General features: G+C 47.0%; 1 protein-coding gene across 1 annotated transcript in view; it reads left to right on the top strand.

Moving 5' to 3' along the window:
• Nucleotides 1-411: 411 nt before the first annotated feature.
• The window catches only part of LOC142563312 (uncharacterized), a 45,064-nt gene continuing 24,296 nt past the window's right edge, over nucleotides 412-21,179 (top strand). Inside the window, exons 1-2 of the mRNA XM_075673870.1 lie at nucleotides 412-510; nucleotides 20,220-20,356. Of these exons, the coding sequence (XP_075529985.1) occupies nucleotides 412-510; nucleotides 20,220-20,356 (236 nt within the window). The remainder of the gene's footprint in view (nucleotides 511-20,219; nucleotides 20,357-21,179) is intronic.

Genomic DNA, 21,179 nt, shown 5'->3' with positions numbered 1-21,179 from the left:
AGATGCGCACCGCAGTCAAATGGAAGTTTTTTAAGGTATTACTCGATGTGACTTCGATGTGACTCGATGTGATTAGGCTTCTGCATAATCTTGATAAGTCCATCGCTAAGTAAGCCTAGGAGGTCAATGTCCTCTGTACGGAAGGCCGCGTGCTGGAGGCCTGGAGGACCCCCTAGGTGGCGCTCATTCACAAGCCGGGCAGGGCACTCGCCCAGAACATACGTCCCATCTCCCTTACCTGTTGTGGGGGGAAGGTGATGGGGCATGCGGTTCATAACAGGCTTACTAGGCATATCAAGAATAACGAGCTCTTTCCACACAACATGGTTGGCTTCCGGTCGCGTCTTTCCAACCAGGATGTGATGCTCCGTATTTATAGGCAAGTTATATAGGCAAGATGTTCGGGTAGTAATGGCCCTTGACTTCCCCAAGGGCTTTCATACCATTTCACATAAGTTCAACCTGCAGGCGGTCGAGAGCATGGGGCTGGGACCAAAGTTCCACGCCTATGTTCGCGCCTTACTCCGGGACCACAAAGCAACCATAAATATCAGGCAATTAAAATCGAGGACCTTTACGCTGGGTGCGAGGGGCACGCCGTAGGGAGCGGTCATTTCACCTCTCTTGCTCAACATAGTCATGAAAGACCCTTCGGAATGTCTTTCCACTGTAGCCAATACTAACCACGCCCCATATACGGACGACATTACTTTCTGGTGCATAAGAGATTCGGATGCTGAGGTGAAGAAAGCGCTCCAGTCGGCATTGTCTATCACCGAAAGTTTTCTGGAGGGTACGGGGCTTCGACTCTCACCTCCCCCCCCCCCAAACGGAGTAGCTTCTCTACAGACCGCTTCGGCCCGGAAGGAGGCCCTTCTCGCCGCTTGATCAGACACACATTACGCTAACCACAAGTTACGGGCTGTCGACTCCCAGAGTCAGCTGTATTAGGATGCTTGGATTTCTTCTTGAGTCAAACGGCAGGCACTCGCAGGTTTTGGCGCGCATCACCTCCAAAACGGAGAACATGCTTAGGCTGATTTTGAGGGCCTCAAAGCGCAGAGGAGGCTGAGGGAGAACAAACTCCTTCGGCTGTACGACGCATTCCTCATGACCCATATTAATTACGTCGCATCGGAACTAAATTGGTCTAAAAGCGAAGAAGATAAACTCGCAACTTTAATGCGGAAAAGTATCAAAAGGGTGCTGGGACTCCCCATGAGCACGTACATGGACAGGATCATGAGCCTGGGCATGCACAACACTTTATCGGAGGTGATTGAGCCACAGAAACTACTTCAGGTTGCACAGCTCTCATTCACCAAGGCTGGGCAGCGTCTCCTACAGTCGCTGGGCTTCCACAATACGGGCCGTCCGCAACAGAAAGTCTTTTTGACCAAAAAAAATTAAGGATACCTACGAGGTGAAATCCTTGCCACGTAACGTTCATCCGCAGTGCAATGTTGACCGGCGAAAGGCACGCGCCAGCTCTCTGCTTGACTTCGCAGATAGATCCCCGGGAAAGGTCGCTTTCGTTGAAGCGGCACAGTATGGCCGCTCCAATAGCTTTGCGGCCGTAGTCGTTCATCATCGCGGACGCGTACCCATCTGAGCCATCTTTGGGAAGGTGTCTGCCTCCGTAGCAAAGCAGGTAGCTATAGGGCTAGCGATAAAGGGCCTTTCCCGTTCTAATATATTCACTGACGCCAGGGCTGCCGTCCAGGCCTTTGCCTTGAGGGTGGTCTCCAGGGAGGCTTCCGCTATCCTCAGTTCTAGGGTTATAGTAGGGTTTCACACAGTTACCTGGTTTCCGGCCCACATAGACTTAGGGGTTCATCTGTCAGTTCCCAACATCAACAAACTTACCTATAACCATGCGCGAGAATTCACGTGCTGTGGCGCTCGGGGCGGGTCCGCAGGCGGGTTTGCGGAGAGATTGACGGATCCATTTAGCACCTTTAACGAAGCTACCTCGCGCAATCAACTGTCAAGACGAAGGTACCCCCTCCTGGAACCAAAGCTCACTAGACCGCAGTCGTCGGCTCTCCGGATGCTGCAGACAGGTGCGTTTCCGTCTCGTAGCGCGTTTAGTCACTTTGCTGAAAGCATAGATTCAGGATGCCCTAGCTGCAGGGCAGATAAGTGCACACTCGCTCACATGCTTTGGCAGTATCCGGCGTTACGTAGCGCCAAGTTCAGCACGGAACAGGACTGGGAGAGGGCCCTTAAAAGCGGCGAACTCTCAGTACAGCTCTTGGCAGTCCAGGAGGCCGGCGAACGGGCGGAGGGCCATGGTCTTCCAGTACCGGCGTGGGCGCGGCGAGCAACCGGAGCTCTCCAGGACCAAATAATGTTCATTTCGCCTGCACCATCACCCCTCGGCTAAATTCCTATTTCTTCACACACACACACACACATATATATATATATATATATATATATATATATATATATATATATATATATATATATATATATATATATATCTATATATGAATGTTTGCGTCAGGCAGTTCCCATTCTGCCTTTCTTGCCGTATAGCATGCATATACAATGCATTTGATTTTCCCACGATATATGTTTCTGTGAGACAACCGCATACAGCGAACTAAATAATTGTACGCTGAAAACTTTATCGATCAAGATATACCGAATAATTAGGCATGCTGCTGAAAAAATATTACATTCTTGGAATAAGCTGCCAAACTATTGGTATATTTATACATATAACAAAAATTAAATTTTTCACTGGCATACGGGATATTCCAAAATGATCAGACCTACTTTTTTTCTTCTCAAGAAAACGTTGTCTGTAAAGACATCCATCACATTTTATATGCATACACACACACACGCACACACACAAACCAGAATCCTGCTTTTTTCGTTTCAGGGCCGAAGGTGGCAACAATTGAGGCAGCCGTCGTCGTGAGTCATGAATATAGTACTTCATTTTCTTCTATTATGGGTCATGAACACAAGGGCCTGATCGATTATTTGCGCGTTTTATTCAAGGCAGTAAGTATCACTAACCCCTTTCATAGTTTAGACCAACATTAAGTTATTATGAACAACCAAACACATTCACTAAGCCGAAACAGCGTGTTCTTCTGCTGCTCCCCATGCGAGAATGCTTCACTTCACGTTGGATTTCATTCGCATAGAAACAGCGTGCCAAGACAGGAGGGCCATTTATTTTTGCTTACATCTGCGGCATTTAGAAGTGGGTAAATTAGCCCGGTGGTATCAATGTGAGTGTCTTTAGTGGCCCGTGCGTACTTTAGTATCATAACTGCTCTAACAATTCAGGCTTGATACGCAGTCATTTTACGATATTAACATCTGAAAAGACTTGTATGGAGTAGACCTTCCGCCAACAACCACTGCAAAACTATTTTTAAGCGCAAATAAACGAAAATTCATCACAACAATAAAATGTGACTGCACGAAAGTCCCTGATTTCAAAGTGAAATTAAAAAGAAAACTATGATACATAGAAACCTTCGGTTTGTGGGCACAATGAAACCAGTTCAAAAAGTTTTTTGTTATTTCTTGTCTAAGCCATTTGCGTTCTAGGTGCTCAATAAATACGAAAAATCACAACACTTCAAGAGAGAGCCCAATGTGTGATGTGGAATGGGAAAACAATACGAGCCATTGCTGTCAGGTGGTTTCCGTAGAAATTCACGCCGAAAATTTCACTGGACGCCAACTGGCGACATTGCTTCCGCACACCACAGCCAAGATTGGACTCTCAGTTGAAGAGGTTTTGTTTTTTGATATTTAGTCAGCACCAAAAAGAAGAAGAAGACTTAAAAAAAAACATTTTTTTTCAATTGCTTTACATGAGGCCACAAATCACAGGTTTCAATGTGTCATAGTTTTTTTTTATTTCTTTCTGAAATTAGCGATGTTTTACGTGAACTCACTGTATTATGCACCACATCTATATGAAAGTAATATAAGCAACGCTGCATAGACTAGGTGGTTAACCCTTCCAAGTTTTTCTTTGGGTTATTCCGTTCCTGCAAGAAGTAGATGAAGACTCCGTTAGTGAAAGATCTGTCCGCATGAAAAGCAGTGAAAATAGTTACCTGAAATCACTAAATCGACAAGGTTCTTATTTCTGACAAAAACTAGCTTAAATTCTTTTTCTTCCTTTGACCATCATTAATGGCGCATTCGTTACCGAGAAAGTGCAGAAAATGAATTTTACTTTTACTTCTTCTTATAGTACATCGCCTGGTAGATAGCGGATGTGCTTTCCCCTGTGCTCTACATGATGTTTTGGCTCATGCACCATGGTTCAGGCACTATGTAGTATTATTACGCAAAGTAACAAACAAGCAGTATTCCTCAATTAATTAATCATGAGCGAACTCTCTAAACAGCTCAGGCTTGTCAGGGCCTTTGTTGGATATCTTATCCCTAATACCAGTACCGAACACATTATTCTAAAACTTCCTTAGTCATGTTACGATATCCTTATTATTGTACGCACGTCTATTTTATTTCATTCGCGTGTTGACATTTGTAAGCTTTTCGTGTTGCAAATTGTTATAATGCTGACACTCTTAAACATGACGCTGAAATTTGCATTGGTGAGTGTGGCTGCTTTGGTAAAACACGAGGAAGTATTCACCGGAACATTCCTCTGCGTTGACAAATATCACGGGAAGTAGAAGTCTAATTTACTGGCTATGTGTGCGGTGTAACATCGCGTTTTACTTGATCAGTTCCAAAAGTACCATCATTCTGAACACTAAATTCATCACACGAAAAGGTCCCCGCTAGCTTCTAGCAAGTTAGATTCTGGAGGACGCGGGATTGAATCCCCGCCGCGGCGGTCACAGTTCGACGGGGCAAAACGCGAAAACACCCGTGTACTTAGTTTATGTCCACGTTACAGAACCCCGGGTTGTCGAAATTTATGGAGTCTTCCGCTAAGGCGTGCCCCATAATCAGAAAGTAGTCTTGGCACGCTCAAACCCATATTTTTGTTTAGATTTTGGAGCAAATTAGTTTGATCAAATGAAATGCTCTTTCAGGGATGATTGTGCGATGCTATGCACCCACTGATATTGATATTAAATTATTGGTGCTGCGTCGTGCCACTGCCCCCAATGTACGGAAGCTTTGGGTACTGTTGCTTTACTGAAAGTGTAGGGAATATATCTCATATTCGAAGAATATGACCCTAATTTTCCGGCACCTCTCTTTATCCTATTTGTCTGTCTTTAAAATATTCACATGTAGCTTTTTTACCTTTGACAATGCACGCGATCCATTTATTCAATTGTCAAGTTTGATTTACCCAATTGGATAAGCAGTTTGATTAGTTATGTGTCCATGTGTGTTCGTCTCAGGAGACAGGAGACATTATTGTGCTTCAAAAAACAAGTACACCACGCTTTTATTCTTGTAGTACTACTACGAATAGGTTTATACCACTTAGGTTGCTGAGGCATACAGTGTCGGTGAAGACAATTATGATAACGCACCCTATGACACTTCTTTTCAAGTCTGTGTATGGGCTTATATTAATATGTGTGTGTGGTTTCTTCCCTATTTTTATGTAAGAGCGTGCCTATTTATTTTTAGGAAGTCCAGTTTTAGGAAGTCTTTAGGAAGTACTGACAAAAACGAGGGAGAGAGAGAGAGAGAGAGAAGTTTAATGATAAGAAATGCAGATAGGTCATTTGAGGTATATTCCTCTAGCCAGCTACTTTGCGTTGGAGGAAGGGGAAGAGGAAAAGAAAGAGGGAAGAGGCGCATGACGGGTGCCGATGACGAGAGGAGGATGTAAAACATATGGCAAGCAATTTGGCTCGCTCAAAGCCTACGGTCCAGGCCCGTACTTTTTAAAAGTTCAGTAACGCCTGGATGGCCTTGAAACTCGATTGAGCGTCAAGCCAAGGGCCTAAAATAAGGTGATCTGACAACGGTGGGCTGCCGAGACACGTAAGGTCATTGTTAAACTTTTGACGCTCTTCGACGTACTTAGGGCAGTCACAAAGCACATGACCAATAGTCTCATTCTCATTGCACAACTCACAATCTGGAGACTTAGTGCGTCGCATGAGGTGCACGTATCCGTGCGTAAACGTGACCCACAGTCTGAGTCTGTGGAGAAGACTGGCAAAGCTGCGTTAAATTTTCGGTGGTAGCCTAAATTTCATGGTAGGGTCCAATCTCTCGAGCCGTCTGTGGCGATTATCCGGATTGTCCCAGTACTTTTCTGTCGATCTTCGGATGACACTGGAGAGGAGGCAGTTGGCGTCCGCTCTTGAAAAAATTATTGGAAGCAGTGACTCTGGTTCTTCCAGTTCTTTTTTCGCTTCGGCATCGGCCAGTTCGTTGCCGTGTATACCACAGTGACTGGGAATCCACGGAAATGTGATGTGGTGGCCGTTTTCTTGCACTAGAGTGTACAGCTCGGCAGTTTGAAGAGCCAACAATCTGTAAGCGCATTCTTTCAACACCACTTTAAGCAGTTGCAGAGCCAATTTCGCGTCACTGAAGACTGTCCATACTTGAGGAGGTTGTCGCGAAATATATGGAGCGGCCTCTCTGATTCCCACTAGTTGCGTAAATGTTGTAGTCGTCTTGTTACACAGACAAAACAGTCGAATCACTTGATGCGCAGGCCCAACGAAAGCCGCATCAGACGCATACGACAGGACCAATTCGTCTGTGTACACATTTACCGAGGAGTCATATTCTTTCGACATATGTTCAAGTGTTAAATGTCTGTGGGCGACGGTAGGTACTCGCCATCTTTTAGAAATTCCGGGAATAGATAGACGTACCCGTATTTTGGACATTACCCATGGGGGCATACGTCGAAGGTCAGCAGGGGCAAAGTATGATGGTATGGCAGATTCTTGGCATTCAATGGCTCTTGAAAAAGTGGAGTCCGCCCGTATGTCGGGAAGTGTAAATAAGGGGTGGCGTCCATGACGGCCTAGCAGCTGCAGGAATACTTGAAGTAGTTCGCATCGTAGATAGACAGGTAAAGGGGTGACGCGAGCCTCCTCAATTGTTTCGTAAGTTGAGGTGCAACGTGGATCACCGAGACATGTTTTGAGCATCTGTGCCTGGGCACTTTCCAGCGTACGCAAACATTACCGGCTCCTACCTGATAAAACTGGCAGGCTATACCGAATGTAGCCGACATAAAGAGGTTCGTACAGATGGAGTAGCGAATGCTCAGGTGCACCCCACTTCATACCGGCCAGAAACCCAAAAACTTGAGCAAGCCCAGTTACCTTTTTAACATTGCCACATGCTTCGACCATGAAACACCGCGGTCAATGACAACACCGATGTATCTGTGGTGGGTCACATATGGGATGAAATTGCCATTGATCATAATTGGATACCTACACATAAGCTTCTGTGTGAACGCTATAGCAGCGCACTTATCTGGAGCCAGTTGCAGTCCTTGGCACTGCAGGTACTGAGACGTTAAAAAGCATCTCGCTGCAATCTTGCACGAATTTGCGGTCGCGTGCCTGCGGACGCCCATATGCATATGACGTCTGCGTAGGTTCTGATGCGTACTTTATCAGGAATTATTTCCACAAGGCCAATAAGGGAACCATTGAAAAGAGTCGGGCTGGGCACTCCTCCTTGAGGCACTCCACGGATCACTACTTGTCTTCTCGTTTCGCCATCATTCGTGGACGTGAAGATTATGCCACCATGTGGGTGATTTTCAATCCACACGTAGAGATGGCCGCCCATGCCCAAATTGCGGAGGACATGAAAAATGACTTGGTTAAGTACATTGTCATAGGCTCATTTTTATGTCTAAGAAAACTGCTCCTATAACTCGGTTTCGCCTTTGTTTGTGTTCGATAGTGGACACGAGATCAATGACATCATCAATTGCAGACCGTCCACGTCTATATCTGGTCATCATTTCAGGATAAAGCTCATCCTTTTCCATGAAGCATTTTAATCTAGTGAGCACCGTCCGTTCCATCACCTTACCGACACAGCTAGCTAAAGCTACTGGCCGGTAAGATGCCTAAGGCGATTTTCCTGGCTTTAGGAAGGCCACCAAACGACTGGTTTTCCACTGCTTCGGGACTGTACTGGATGACCACGTGGCGTTATAGTACGACAGCGGGACTTTCCGACTTTCCACGCCAAGGTGGCACAGCGCCGTATATGAAACACGCTCGGGTCCAGGCGCAGAATATCGTCTCGAAACAGCAAGTGCAGCTTTCAATTCTGGCATCGTGAAAGAAAGGACACGACGAGCATCTTTAGGACGTGGCACGGGTCAATCGAATGTTGTACATGTTGAAATAGCGGTGCGGCTGTTTCTCTTACAGAAGTCTTCGGCAACCTGCACGTCTCTGAGAGATTGGTGAGGCGCTAGAACACGGAAAGCATGTTATTGCTTAGGAGGGGCACGAAGGCTTCGTACTATCTGCCAGATCCTAGAAAGGGGACTTCGAGAATCCAGAAGGGAACAGAAGCTCCTCCGCTGGTGTTTTCCCATTTTTTGAAAGTGACGCCGTATTTTTCGTTGAGCTCGTCGACATAAGACATGGTCTAATGGTGATTGACTTCGCTTAACCTTCCTTTCCGCTCTACGACAGATCGCGCGAAGCAGTGCATATGCAATATTAATCGCCGTTCGGGATATAGGTGCACTGATAAACTTATTTCTCTTCTGCACTGACAATACAATGATGTTTTCTATAACAGATGGTGAAATATGTCTCCGCAATTCTCTGTGACATATGTAGAGAATGTGGACCAGTCAATGCAGCGTACAGCGATACAGTAGATTGCACAAACCACTTCATCTGCACATATGTTGGTATATGATCGCTCCCATGCGTTTCTAGGTCCAAGCACCAGTTGACTGAGGGCAGGAGGCTTTTAGATACGATAGTGAGGTCTAGGCAACTTCCCTAAGTAGTGCTGCGGATGTAAGTTGGAGACCCAGCGTTGATGACAGTCAGACGTTTAGTGTCTATGAAGTCCATCAAGTTCCTACCCTGACAGTTTATTCCGGCACTTCCCCAGTAAGGATGGTGAGCATTGAAGTTTCTAATATCAACATGAGGGCCTGGGGAACCTTGTAACACAGTGGATAGGTAGGAGAGGTCAAGTATTTGTCTAGGAGGTATGTAGGCGCCGATGATAGAAAACACAGTATTTTATGTTTTAGTGTCTCACATCCATATTCATTGCTGTCATGTGGAGCGATCGTGCGCCCAACAAACGTCATGTCACTGTGTATACACATTAAAACTTCGTTCTTTTGTCCATCTTCACCTGACCAGAGCTTGATGTATCCGGAAAGGTGAAATTCCGACGTGAGATTTGGCTCTCATGTCACGATCACTGGGACGCGGTATTTGAAAACCCGTTGCCTAAAGTCGGACATATGACCGCATAGACCTCGAGTATTCCATTAGGTTATAACAGAATTATGCATGTTCTGTTCTAATGTGCAGTGTTTTCTCGTGAGAGCTATGATTGCTCCCCTTATTTTAGAGCTGCTGATGGCGGCTCCATAGCATCTAACGCCGTCACGACCGATAGTGCAGTCGGCGTTGCCAATCCGGAGAGCAATATACGCATAGCGTTTACTAGCCGTTTAAGCACGTCTATCAGCTTTTCATTTCGAAGCCTTTCATTACCCTCCCGGCTCTTGGGGAGCGCCGAAGAAGTATCTCCACCTGAAGTCCTTTGTGGTAGCGAAGTCCACTGTACAGCCGAAGAGGTTGGACGTACGTTGGATGACGTTTCATACCTTGACAGGCGCAGAGGTACTGGGGGAGGCGCATCTTGTGTGTGCCGGCCTTGCTTTCTCTGTGACACGTTTTGCATCCAAGTACTCAAAGGAAGTGCCACTTTCCCCCGGGACTTGCTTTGGGAGTGGCGACGCATTTGCCGCAACCGGCGCCTTTTCTTGCGGATGGAATCGGCAACCTGCCGTAATTGCGGTGTAGCCCACGGAGAATACCCGTTCGTCAGATCTGCTTTTATCAGTAAGATCAATGCCTGGTGACGACCGGCGAAGTTACGCTTCAAGTGGTGCGATTGGACTAGCGTTTAATCACTGTCCGATTCCATCTCCGCCGCTATTGAGCTCTCAGATGGATCGGGAAGCCTATAGTCGGTGATGTCTCGGTTTCCCACGGACAGGGCTACCTCCGCGGGACTCGCCTTGTCACGAAGGCGTGGATGTCCTCCGTCACCTATCCCGGTGGACGACGTCTTCGGGGAAGCTCCTGATATCCAGAAGTCACACTGCTTTGAAGAACCACAGAATAAAGACTTTCGTTCCGCACTTCTTCGTCATCAACCGACAAAAACGAGAAAATGATAATGTCAGCGCAGCTTGTTTACTTCAGGCACCATACTTTTCTACTACTCAAACTGATCGACAACAATCTTGCGGTAAACTTTCATTGATTTCATTGACATTGCAATATGAAGAGAAAGCATTTTATTAACACGTGGGAACACAACCTATTATTAAAAGACTGATGTATGCACATAGGGTTACGTGATATATTGCCAGGAACAATGCATTATCACATATGATATGGCACTATCAAGTTCGTAGAGTAGGCTCTGTTTTTCGCGCAGTTTGCTCACTGGACAGGATAACTAAACCCGCTGAATTTTTTCTTGAAGAGAGATCTATAGCATTTTGTAACTTTGTGCTGGTAATTACTTTGAGATTCACCTAAACAACGTTACTAAATAGCAACTTCACGATATGAAGCAACTTATGAGGTGGCCCTCCGTGCAACAGAATCTCTAATCCATGCCTAAAAAGCAGTTACATGCTGTAGAAGGTAATATAAATGTGAAATAGGAAAACCAAATCAATGTTTATTTGCAACAATCACTGCTTTGTTTTTTGAAGGTCAACATAATTTTTGGGAAGACGCAGAGAATGTTATTGAAACTCAGTCTCATAATCACGGATATTGTTGTTCTAACGGTGAGTTTTCTGTTCATTTTTATGTTAATAATGAGCAGTATAGTCCCAGAGGGCTTTACGGGGGAGAAAAGTGCGCCTTTTTCAGGTACTTCTGCCACAACATAACGGAAGGGAACCAAACATGATCCTGCAAACATACCACTGCAAAGATATGTTCGAATTACAGGCATTATATATAGAGCTTATTGCGAATATTATTCTTGTGTTGCTGTTTCTTCAACGATCATCCCAAATAAAAATAATGGAATCTAAAAAATTATATCTTTTACTTCTCAAGTTATACAGGCCCCGTGGAAGCAATTGTTGAAAGGTATGAAGTAAAAGTTCATTTGTTCAAAATTCGTAAATGCATTTTCTATAACATAACTTAGACACCAAGTCTCTACTGATAAATTAACGTCAGTCATTTGCTTCAGGAATGCCTTTGTTATAGACATTTCTTTATCATTGGACTTGCAGAAGTACCGACAAATTTCCCCAATACTTCGAGGAATCACGCAGGAATTCCACTCATTTGCCTCAGTTTTTTCATTCAGGTGAAAAAGCGTCTGCAGCATCTTCTAATTTTGGTCATATATTGAAGTTATCCGCGCAAGAGTGACTTGAAATTATTAACTTTACTTTCGAAGAATTTAGTTTGTTTTAATCAGATCAGCTTAGCATTATTTGCGTACTTAAAGACGTTTCAGCCTTTCTCTCTCTCTCTTTCTCTCTCTCTCTCCCTATATTGGTAGAACAACGCACGCGAAATACGAACGTTGTGGGTTTGGTTCCCACCTGCGACAAGTTCTTTTTTCATCCACTTAATTTGCATTAGTTCATCGTTTCTTTATTTCATTCATTAAGCACAAGTAAGTGGATGAAAAAACAACTTGCCGCAGGTGGGAACCGAACCCACAACGTTCGCATTTCGCGTGCGATGCTCTACCAATTGAGCTACAGCGGCGCCATTTCCCAATCCACATTCTTGGGTATTTATGTGCCCTAGTAGAACCCTGGGAGTGTTAGCCAGCGCCACCACTCACAGACCTTCACGGCGGACGTGGAACGTCCTTTTTGCCGCAGCCGTCACGAGAACGTGATCTTTTTGGGTGAAGGCAACTGGTCAATAAACCCACACATCCTATCTGAAGGCATCAATGTTGCCGGATTCGAGACCCTCGTTATGTACTAAACGAGGAGAAAGGGGGTTAACCGAGGGACCCGATTTTTATTAGTCATATCGAAAGAAGCCAACAAACATTGACACCAACTATGGGCCCCTATGGGCCCGCAAATGTATATATATATATATATATATATATATATATATATATATATATATATATATACATGAGCCAGAAGAAACGGAACCGGCAGGCCTGATTTTCATATGATAAGGAGCTAACAAAGACACCAAGGACACCATAAAAGAACTTACTTGAACTTACTCAATATATAAAGAACATGAAAACGAAATGAAAATGAAGTGGCTGACAAAACGATAGGCCGGAGGTTGGATACGAGCCCTCGTCTTCACATTACGCGTGCGATGCTCTTACCATGAAGTACCATGGCGACGTGTTCCACCACTGGAACTAACCCTGAAAGTGTTAGCCACGGCTACAATTTACAAAGTTAGTTGGCAGACGTGGAACATACTTTCTTCCGCAGGCTTCATGAGTACGTGATCTATTTAGGCGACGGCATGTGATCAATAAGCCCACACATGCTACCTGGAGGCATCAATGTTGCCGGATTTGAGACCCTGGTATTGTATGAAGAAGGTAACCGAGGGGCCCAATTTTCATTCATCATAAGAAGCCAACAAACAAAGACACTAAGAGCAACATAGGGGAAATTGTACTTACTAATTGAATGAAAGAAGTGATAAATTAATGTAAATAAAAGTGAATGAAAAAGCAAGTGGTCGCAGCTGGGCTAAGAAGCCACCTGTTCGCATTACTCATGACGCCTGCGGCAAAAAAGAATGTTCCACATCCGCCTCCTACGTTTCTGGGTGGTGGCACTGGCTAACAATTCCATTGTTAGTTCTTGTAGTAAAACATTATTAACCCAGAAATTGGACAAAGAAATGGCGCCGATATAGCTAATTTGGTAAAAGTATCGTATTCGTAATTCGAGGACGTGGGATTGTGCCCCACCTGCGGCGAGTTGTTGGTTTTATTCGCCCTCTATTGCATCAATTTATCATGTCTGTAATTCAATAAATAAGTAGAAGTTATTTGCGCCATGTTGTCATTGTTCTTTGTTTGTTGAGTTGTTGTGATATATTATATATATATATATATATATATATATATATATATATATATATATATATATATATATATGCCTTGCTTTACTTTCCTAAATTTACATGGAGAAACATTTCAGATACAAGTTTTCCTTGCTTTTGGTCCCGCCGAACAGAACGGCTGCAAGGAAAGGGCAAAGGGATGGCTTGTACGTTGTGGAAGGCCCTCGCTCGATGCGTGCGTTATTTACATATTTCAATCATTGTTTTTCATTTCGCGTTTTATTATCACACGGCACGGTGTCGAAGCGACAGAGACAACTGTCGATGTTAACGACACTCGCCGATTTCACCCGCCGCGAAGAGCTGTGGCTTGTTACGTTTCGCCTACGACGCGCGGTATAGCCGGTACGGATGCAGCGGACGCCGGGGCTTCGTTCAAAGCGGCGGACATTTTTGTCCGTTCGGCGCCGCCGCTACGCCTCCCCGCCAAGCGCGTCCAGGCATGTTCCAATGCCACGTGTCTTCGTGTGCGCGTGTGTGTGTGTGTGCATGTTGGTGCCCACGCTTGTCAAAGCGCGGCAGCCGGGGAGAGGAGCTCCCCCAACTGTGACGCGAGGAGGTCTGACCGGCGCCGGCCCGGCAGATGCGTCACCTACTCGTCTCAACGTGCCCGAGCGGCGCATCACGTGCGCCTCTGACGAGGCGTTCCTTCTTCCCCTCGACTCCGAGAGTATAAGAGCAGCTGCCGCCGGACGCCGAAAGAGGCTCCGATTTCTTCTGTTGAGTAACGTGCTCTCCCGTCTCTCCACTTCGGTCGACCTAACCGGCCGCTCTTTTGCGATGCTAGAATAAACAAGTTGTTCTGTTAGCAGTCGACTCATGCTTTGCTCGGACCTTCGGATGCTTCCAGTTGTGCCCCAGGCCGCCAGGCCAACGCTACCCTTGGGGCTTGCAACCCATTTGCAACAACGGGTGTCAGCGCTGAGATACCAACAACTGTCTGCCAGCGGTGAGATCGCGACAACGCAGGCCAGCAGCGAAGATATGCAGTTGACTGTATGCTGAGCAGCACAACGACCATCCGGGAGCAGTGCGACGAGCTCTGTGTGATGACTGGTTGCCTGCAGCGGAACGACTGCGCTGAATTCTTGGCAGCGAGGTTTGGTGAGTGCGGGACTTTCTTCTTTTGAGTTTTGCCAGGCTTTTGTTAGTGTCAGAAACAGAGCTGGTAATTGTGGTTGTCGTTGCTGCCGGGTTAGTTTGCGGCAAGACAATAGTAGGCAGTAGAGAAAGCAGCATTCAGAGCAGCCATGGATTTGAAGTCGTTGCGCAAACCGAAATTGCTGGAGCTTGCAAGGGAGTTGGGTCTGGATGTCTCGGACAAACTCAGAAAACCAGAACTACTAAGGGCTATTTTTGAGTTAGAGGCTGAGGATGACGAGCTGTCCGAATGCCTTGAGACTATTGAGGAGAGGGCAAAAAGACAGGAGCGCGAACTTAAAGAGCAAAAAGAGAAACAGGAGCGCGAACTTAAAGAACAGAAAGAGAAACAGGAGCGCGAACTTAAAGAACAGAAAGAGAAACAGGAGCGCGAACTTAAAGAACAGAAAAAGCGAGAGCAACAAGAGCGCGACCGTCAACACGCTTTGGAAATGAAGCGTCGTGAGATAGAGATGGAACGCGCTCGTAATGGAAGTCAGGCACACGGTGCAGGAGAACGAGTATTGTTCAAAATGACTGACCTGATGCGGCCGTTTAAGCTTGGAGAGGACATTGGTTTGTTCCTGGTTAACTTTGAGCGAACGTGCGAGAAGCAGGGGTTCTCTCGGGAAACGTGGCCACAGCGCTTGCTCACTTTGTTACCCGGCGAGGCGGCCGACGTAGTCGCTCGCTTGAAGAGAGAGGAGGCAGAGGATTTCGACCAAGTGAAATCGAGTCTGCTAAAAAAGTACAGGCTGTCAGCGGAGGCGTTCCGTCGGAAGTTTTGGGAAAATGAGAAAGGCAGAAGTGAGTCATATACAGAGTTTGCCAACAGGCTTATGTCAAACATGCAGGAGTGGCTCAAAGAAGAGAAAGCGTTTGGTGACCACGAGAAAGTTCTGCAGTGTTTCGGGCTGGAACAGTTTTATAGTCGGTTACCTGAGAACGTGCGGTACTGGGTCTTGGGTAGGCCAGACGTTAGTACGGTTGCTGAAGCCGCTGAGCTAGCCGAGGAGTTTGTGACGCGTCGGGCTCGCGGAGTTAAGGACGGCCAAAGGGTGAATTTGGCTCCAAGTTTGAGAGGCCGAAGTTCACACCCATCAGAGCAAAGGGGAACACGTAGTGCGGATGCGAGTGAAAGCAGTCCGACCGAACCTAAGGAGACGGCGGCAGCCGAAGCCGAACGCAGAAAGCGGTTCGAGACGAGGCAAGCGCGCGTGTGTTATACGTGCCAGAAGCCGGGTCACTTTTCGGCGCAGTGTCCGGAAACAAAAACAAAAGTCATGTTTTTGTCATTATGCAGCACTGACGAGAACATGAAGCTTCTCGAGCCTTACACGCGAGACCTCCTCGTGAACGGGAAAGAGTGCCGAGTGCTTCGCGATTCCGCCGCTACGATGGATGTAGTTCACCCCTCCTACGTAGAACCCGATATGTTCACGGGCGAGTGCGCATGGATCAAGCAAGCCGTGGAAGCTCACAGCGTGTGTCTGCCCGTAGCAAAAGTGCTTATTGAAGGACCTTTCGGAGCGCTTGAGACGGAGGCGGCAGTGTCATCTATGCTGCCCACCCAGTACCCGTACCTATTTTCGAACAGGTCCGATCACCTCCTGCGCGAGAAGGGGCTTTTGTTTGGTGAGGCTAGCGTTCAGGCCTTAACCAGATCGAAGGTTCGGGAGCTCGCTGCAAAGGCGGTAGTTGCGGGGCCGACGTTGTCGAACAATGAGAAAGGGTCAGAGGCGCAGCAAGCTGATATTCAGAGCACGCCCGAACTGAATAAAATTGAGCCTGTAGCGTTGAAGGCACCAGATACTGGAGAGGAAATGCCCGACACGGGAAAATTAGAAGAGCTATCTGCAGATTTGCTCATCGCGCCTACGTCAGACGGACTTAATAGGTTGCTAAAAGTCAGCCGGTCGGCTTTGATAGCCGAGCAAAAAAAGGATGGCAGCCTAGAAAACATACGCTGCATTGTCAAGGAAGGTATCGCCAAGAAAAATGCTCGCTTTGTTGAAAGAGGTGGGGTCCTGTACCGGAAGTATCTAGAACGCAGGGGAGCGGAGTTCGATCAGCTGATCGTGCCTCAGTGCTACCGTCAGGATCTGTTGCGCTTGTCGCATGGGGGTTCGTGGTCCGGACACCTAGGAGTTAAGAAAACTAAGGACCGTCTCTTGCAAGAGTACTATTGGCCAGGGTGTTTTCGGGACGCAGACCACCTTGTGAAGACATGCGACACCTGTCAGCGGGTGGGCAAACCAGGGGACAAATCGAGGGCGCCGTTGAAGTTGGTACCTATCATTACGGAGCCTTTTAGACGGCTCGTTATTGATACAGTGGGACCTCTGCCGGTGACAGCCACGGGGTACAGACACATTTTGACTGTGATCTGCCCAGCGACAAAGTTCCCTGAAGCAGTGCCGCTTAAAGAACACAGCTCAGTTGAGATAGTCAATGCACTACTGTCCATACTTGCGCGAGTTGGTTTTCCTGCGGAAATCCAGTCAGATCAGGGCACAGTGTTGACTAGCGCTTTGACGACAGCCTTTCTCGAAAGGTGTGGGGTAAAGCTGTTACACAGCTCAGTGTACCACCCACAGTCGAATTCCGTTGAGAAGCTCCACTCCGTCATGAAGCGCGTGTTGAGAGCATTGTGGTTTCAACAACAAACTGACTGGGAGCTGTGTCTGCCTGGAGTGACGTTTGCATTAAAGACCGTGCCGCATGCGGATACGGGGTTTTCGCCAGCTGAGGTAGTCTACGGTCGCTCGCTGCGAACTCCGCTTCGCACGCTTCGAGACGGATCACTGCCCTCTCCAATGGCTGCAGACCATCTCTTCCACAAATGACCGCCTCCTGCGCTGGAGCCTCGCTTTGCAACAATATTCCTTTGAGGTGCGTTACAAAAAGGGGAGTCTCAACGGTAACGCCGATGGCTTAAGTCGTAGCCCCTAACGTAGGAATCAGCCTCAGAGTTGTTTGTTAATGATGTTTTTCTTCCTGAGGCAGGATTCTTAACATATTGCTTTTTTTAGTGTTTCAAAGTGATTACGTGCGTTCTAGTGCAATTTTCCAATTTGTGGACGCGTTCTGAGTGCTGCTAGACTACTGTAAGGAACTAGGCAGTGGTATAAAAGTGGAAAGAGCCTGGCAGGGCTTAGTGAGGGTTGTGCCGTGCTTGCTGACTGAGCGGTTGAGTTTCGGCGTAGTTCTAACGCTTGCCGGGAACGAGAACAAAAATGTCAACTCTCCCGAAGTCACTTTGCAGTGTCCTGTGTGAACCTGAACGAGAGAACGAGGCCTTCTCTGTGCGATGCGCTCAAGAAACGCCGCAGGACGCCCGACTTCGGTTATGAGCATCATCGAGCGACATCCCTCCGGACAGCGGATGCAGTCCCCTGACCATCGGGATCTCCTTCCCCCGGCGGGGCGGTCTGTTACGTTTCGCCTACGACGCGCGGTATAGCCGGCGCGGATGCAGCGGACGCCGGGGCTTCGTTCAAAGCGGCGGACATTTTGGCCCGTTCGGCGCCGCCGCTACGCCTCCCCGCCAAGCGCGTCCAGGCATGTTCCAATGCCACGTGTCTTCGTGTGCGCGCGTGTGTGTGTGTGCATGTTGGTGCCCACGCTTGTCAAAGCGCGGCAGCCGGGGAGAGGAGCTCCCCCAACTGTGAAGCGAGGAGGTCTGACCGGCGCCGGCCTGGCGGATGCGTCACCTACTCGTCTGAACGTGCCCGAGTGGCGCATCACGTGCGCCTCTGACGAGGCGTTCCTTCTTCCCCTCGACTCCGAGAGTATGAGAGCAGCTGCCCCGGACGCCGAAAGAGGCTCCGATTTCTTCTGTTGAGTAACGTGCTCTCCCATCTCTCCACTTCGGTCGACCTGACCGGCCGCTCTTTTGCGATGCTAGAATAAACAAGTTGTTCTGTTAGCAGTCGACTCATGCTTTGCTCGGACCTTCGGATGCTTCCAGTTGTGCCCCAGGCCGCCAGGCCAATGCTACCCTTGGGGCTTGCAACCCATTTGCAACAACGGGTGTCAGCGCTGAGATTCCAACAGGCTGCGATCAGCAACGCGTGTCGTGTTTACGACTTTCATCGCCCGCGGCGCAAAGTTCCGGAACTATTTTGGCGGCGGGCTTTCATGAATGGTCAACAGGACAGAGCGTGACTGATGGTAACCGGACGCACCTCCGAGCCCAGCTGTGCCGTGCATGCGTGGAGAGCCTGTGGACAGCCCCAGGACGGGGGGCTGTTTCGGAAGAGAAATGGTTGATCACTCTTTAAGAATTGTTCAATACAAGAAAATAAAATACGTGTTCTAAGAAGCCGTCACGGCTTCGTTGCACAATCAGAACTACAAGTGCATAAATGGGCGCAATTTTCACACGAAGTGCCAAGCAATGACTTGACAGTAAACCGCCGTATCAGCACTACTGCGTAGCCCTAAACAGTGCGGCAGAGGAAAGCAGGTGGCATATTTGCATCATGCGCGATAGTGAGTGCTTATGTGAAGAAATTGCGTAGTTAGAGCCCCAGCAGCCTTGCGTGTGCCCGCCTGTACGCGTGTTCAAAGGCCAGCAGACGCACAAGAACATCATTAGGCACTCCGAGGCAACCAAGCGTTGAGGGTCGTCGGAGATGACCTTTGAAGAAGCGTCAGAAATGCCGTCGCTCGTTGACGCCGGCTCCTACAAGACACTTTCAAGCACTACCACCTTAGCTGCCACTTGCAGATGACTGACTGAGGTCCATATTTCCCGCAGAATTGCTCGACGATAAAATAAATCATGCGTACATATGCTCCTTGCAACCGACGTACATCATCAAGAGCACAATTTATTTAATAATGCAAGCATATCTGACCTTTATACGCTTACTTCCCTAACCGCTAAGCACGCACAAAGCGGCAAAGTGTCGCAATCACGCTGCTAGAAGTGACGATTTCAGGACGTATGAGCATGTAGCTGATATTTCGCAGCGCGCAGCATTAAAGCTTTCGTTAAAAAAAATAAATAAAATCAGGTGAAAGCAGTACTTCTAGCCTTGATACATTTTTGTAATCATCATCACTAAACCGACGAGAATACCAAGAAACAGCTCTAGGACTGTTTATATCTGCGTTCCTTGTCGCCTCTACAGAACCTATATATTCTGTAGTATCGTTAACCATGGTGTTCTACGTAAGTGGCCCATAAATCCGCATGGTGAAGGAAAAATGTATCTTGCGTTTTATATTTCTTTTGGGGTGGGGGTACACAGAGCAGTTGCAATGCGTACAGCCACCTATGACCCGCAGTCCTACGAAGGCCTCGGATATGTTATTCGAACACGTTCCAGAAAAATGATATCATCTGCGGTCACTTCATATGCTCAAGTTCGAAGCACTTGAAACACCGTTCCGCAGAGTGGGGCCACCGTGTGTTCCTACCGGAGAGCTGTCCTCCCAGTACAGTGGCTCCTGTAGGAAAACAGGCGCGGCCAGTGTCAACTTCTCTGTCACGCTCTCACCGTTAATACGCCGCCCGCTGTAGCAGAACTTACATGCCTATGTGCTCATTGAGCGGCCGTGGATGGCTTACCACGCTGTCTACCATGGAAAATCAAACGTATATGTACGGGCACATCTGTTGACATAAAAGCAATAGGTATTTCATCCTGTTGTGTGTGCCTACTATTTTGGTCATGTAATATTCTACTGCCGCAATTACTTTCGAAGTTATCGGAGTGTCGCCATTTGGTTTATAAGTTAAGTGTTTCATCATTGAGGCTCTGCTTGCATTTATTTTGTTTTTTGTTTCAGGAACATAGCGAAATATTCTATCCATATGCAAACAAAACGGAACTAATTGAAGCCAGCACTCCGGAGGCATTGATGAATTTTGTAACCTGGAATGAACATGTATTTAGCGGAGCAGACGTGGTTATCTACATAAGCAAGTACGCAAGAAATGTATTGGAGATTTTTCTTTCCTTCTCAGCAAAGATCTTTCACTTCTGTATTGCATTCGAAGTAGCAATTTGTACTGAAATTTTTTCACCACGAGTACCTATTACTCTTGATATGCTGAATATTGCGAATAATGGTGTATAACTATCACTCAATGGCACGCAGCAAAACAAATGTCTTTAAAAGTAGAAGCGTACCGTTTTAGCGTTGTGTAAAGATCAGTCATTTGTATACCTGAAGGACTGCGAGTATATCTAGCGTAATCGCAAGGTCGTGTAATGTATGGAAGCAATATAGAGACGTTGCTTGCACTCCGCGAATTTCTCAATTTCCTGAGTGACGGCATGGATGTGAGCAATTGTACAATACCACTTCGCCAAGTCAGCCTGTTCTCCTGCTTGATTGAAGCGAAGCGTTGCCTAGATTCTATTGAATATTAGCTTGCTAAATATTTTACAATAGTGAAAGCGAGGAAATAGATGCTCTCTTCAATTCATCAACGTATCATTTCTAATGGGTTAATAGATCGTTGCCAATTTTCCTATTTTCTGGCTGTGAGCCAATGCATATTATGGGTAGCGAGCGTTTTAACGATTACATCCTCTCTCTGTTTCACTGAATCGACCAATTTTCTGCCTGTTCAGGCGGCTTTTCTCGGGTATATGTCTCGCAAAGCCCTTCAAACCTCCCCGCTTTTACACACGGAACCTCTGTATCGTGTTCTTCACTACTTCCAATAAACGATAGGTGGCTGCTGTTGATACTGTCGAGGTCAGAATGAAAGTCATCTGCGGCTTTTACTGTTAAATAACA

Source organism: Dermacentor variabilis, chromosome 11, assembly GCF_050947875.1.
Source record: "Dermacentor variabilis isolate Ectoservices chromosome 11, ASM5094787v1, whole genome shotgun sequence".
NCBI lineage: Eukaryota > Metazoa > Arthropoda > Arachnida > Ixodida > Ixodidae > Dermacentor > Dermacentor variabilis.
Note: the sequence above shows the minus strand (reverse complement) of the source record. Positions and strands in the feature narration are given on the sequence as shown.